The sequence below is a fragment of the Brassica oleracea genome, chromosome C9, assembly GCF_000695525.1.
Source record: "Brassica oleracea var. oleracea cultivar TO1000 chromosome C9, BOL, whole genome shotgun sequence".
NCBI lineage: Eukaryota > Viridiplantae > Streptophyta > Magnoliopsida > Brassicales > Brassicaceae > Brassica > Brassica oleracea.
The window spans coordinates 13,379,222-13,381,339 of record NC_027756.1 but is presented as its reverse complement, the minus strand read 5'-3'; the positions used below and the strand labels follow the sequence as shown (position 1 = coordinate 13,381,339).

Here is a 2,118-nt window from a genome sequence, read left to right as displayed (position 1 = left end):
GGCCAATTCATCCTGTTCATCAGAAAATCATCAGTCTTCTCTTCAGATAATCCAATGCATGGATGAAGGATTGCTTGGTCTATAATGTTTGAGTGGAGTTCAATATCTTCTTCTCCGAGTATGAAAGAGAGACTGGTCAATCCGCGAACATGTCACATATACATCTTCAACAGTAAAGCCTAAGCTTTCATAGACATTGATCTTTGCTTCTATTGTTTTGTCACTCAATCTGTTAACAATGTCACTTGAATACTATATTCAAAATACGGTCTCATGAGCAATCATAAGTTCATCACCTAATTTCAGTATAGAACTAGTCTTCTCTGGTTCAAGGAAGATTAAAAGAAAGAAAACAAATGAAAAGGAGATTATGGTACACAAAACATTTGGACTAATCTATAAGCCTAGTTTCTTTTTTTCCCTTTTTGCTAGATTGGTTAAATTTGCACCAAGCTTGGAGCATAATAAGAGCAGACAAATGGGCCACGACTGCTACATTCTTCTCCAAGATCCACTTTTTTCAAGTATCCATCCTCCCGAATGATGCAGCTCCAGGTCTTGTTGTGCGGTCCATATGCTGTCATTTCAGAAAACACTACCACTTTCTTCTCCTCGTCCACGAATAAACCCCTCCGAGCGTAAACCAAATACTTAAAACCAGTGATTGTTGCCATATTAACGGCTAAAAACTTGTTCCACGACACCGCATTGGGCTCAACCCTATCTGTAATCCATATCTCCATCCCAAGTGTATAGACGCGCCGCCGGAGCAATACCACAAGCTTCTCTTCTCTAAGAGCTGATAGAACTTTAGGATATTCTTCACGGCCATCAGAGAGATACGGCAGTTCCAGACGCGGTCCAAATGCCTCTCTTGTAAAATCGAAACCAAGTAAGAAAAATGCATTACCTGCTACTTCCTCTCCCTTTTCCTTGGTCAAAAAGTAAGAACTTCCTTTCACTGAAATGCCAGTATACGCTGATACACTATAGCTGAAGTTAGACTTTAAATCATAGAGTTCTTGCGTTACATTGTACTCAAAACGATAGACAAGCCTCAAGATTTTGTGGTTGTTGTTGTTGTCGTATCCGAAACCATACACATCCTTTTGGCCGTAAACCCTTCTAGGTTCCACCCGCCTGGTTTGACCTAAGTAAGGGTTCCATACCACCAACCTAGTAATGTTGCCTTCCTCGGTGACGAATAACAATAAGCCGTTGCAGTGAATGAATCTAGACGTATACTCTAGTTTAGTTTTACCTATTCGCTTTATAGGTTGGTTTCGATGGAGATTGATACTCATTAAACAAACCTGAGAACCGTTACTCTTGATCGCTAGGAACTCCTTGCCACGATGATTCTTTATAAAGCTCCCATCTTTGAATAAACCGTTCCAATGTTTGCAAGTGGATCTCACTGCTCTTAGAGATGTTATTGGAACCCTGGAGAGTATCTCCTCTTCCAAATCGTGCGGAAGATCGGATATCATCGTCATTATGTTTCACGTTTTAGGGAATTAGGGAATTATAACTTTCACGTTTTGCCTTCTCTTTTTTTTTTTTTTTTTGGTCAAACACGTTTTGCCATCTCTTTGCGTCAAAATATACAAAATGTTATGAATCATGAAGTGGATGGTCCATAACCTAGACCATACAAGTTCAAGACTAGAATCCATTGGGGGGTTTATATCCAGCCACATAGAAGATCCAATCAACCTTAGTCTTTACGAGTTTGACCATGTCATTATGTACAGTATATTTGTAATCAATTCTCCCTTTGACTCCACCTTGTATGAACCACTATATATAGTGGTGTAAGCAATAAGAAATATACAACACATTCTCACAAATCTTCTCTCAAATCTTAACACGTTATCAGCACGAGACTCTCTCCACCTGAGCAATCCCATCCGCCGGCGATCATCTCTTTTCCGGCCATCTCTTCCGGCCCTCAGCCTTGCTCCGCCGGCCAAGTCTATCCCTCTCACGGTTTTCCGGCCAGCTCCTCCACCTCTCTCTCAACCAGCTCATCCGCGGATCAGCTCTCTCTCACGGTGGTCCATTCAGATCAATTTGTGTTTTCTAAAAGGTAAACTAATCTATCCATAAAATCTAAGA

General features: G+C 40.8%; 1 protein-coding gene across 1 annotated transcript; it reads right to left on the bottom strand.

Annotated features, from left to right (window-relative positions):
• Positions 1-437: 437 nt before the first annotated feature.
• Positions 438-1,496, bottom strand: LOC106314363 (putative F-box protein At3g19560). The gene has a single exon (XM_013752242.1). It carries the CDS (start codon positions 1,494-1,496, stop codon positions 438-440), a length of 1,059 nt encoding a protein of 352 aa, XP_013607696.1.
• Between the last annotated feature and the right edge of the window lie 622 nt (positions 1,497-2,118).

Bases quoted from the DNA above. Each gene is read 5' to 3' on its own strand.
- LOC106314363 (XM_013752242.1), bottom strand. From the start codon at position 1,496: ATGACGATGATATCCGATCTTCCGCACGATTTGGAAGAGGAGATACTC.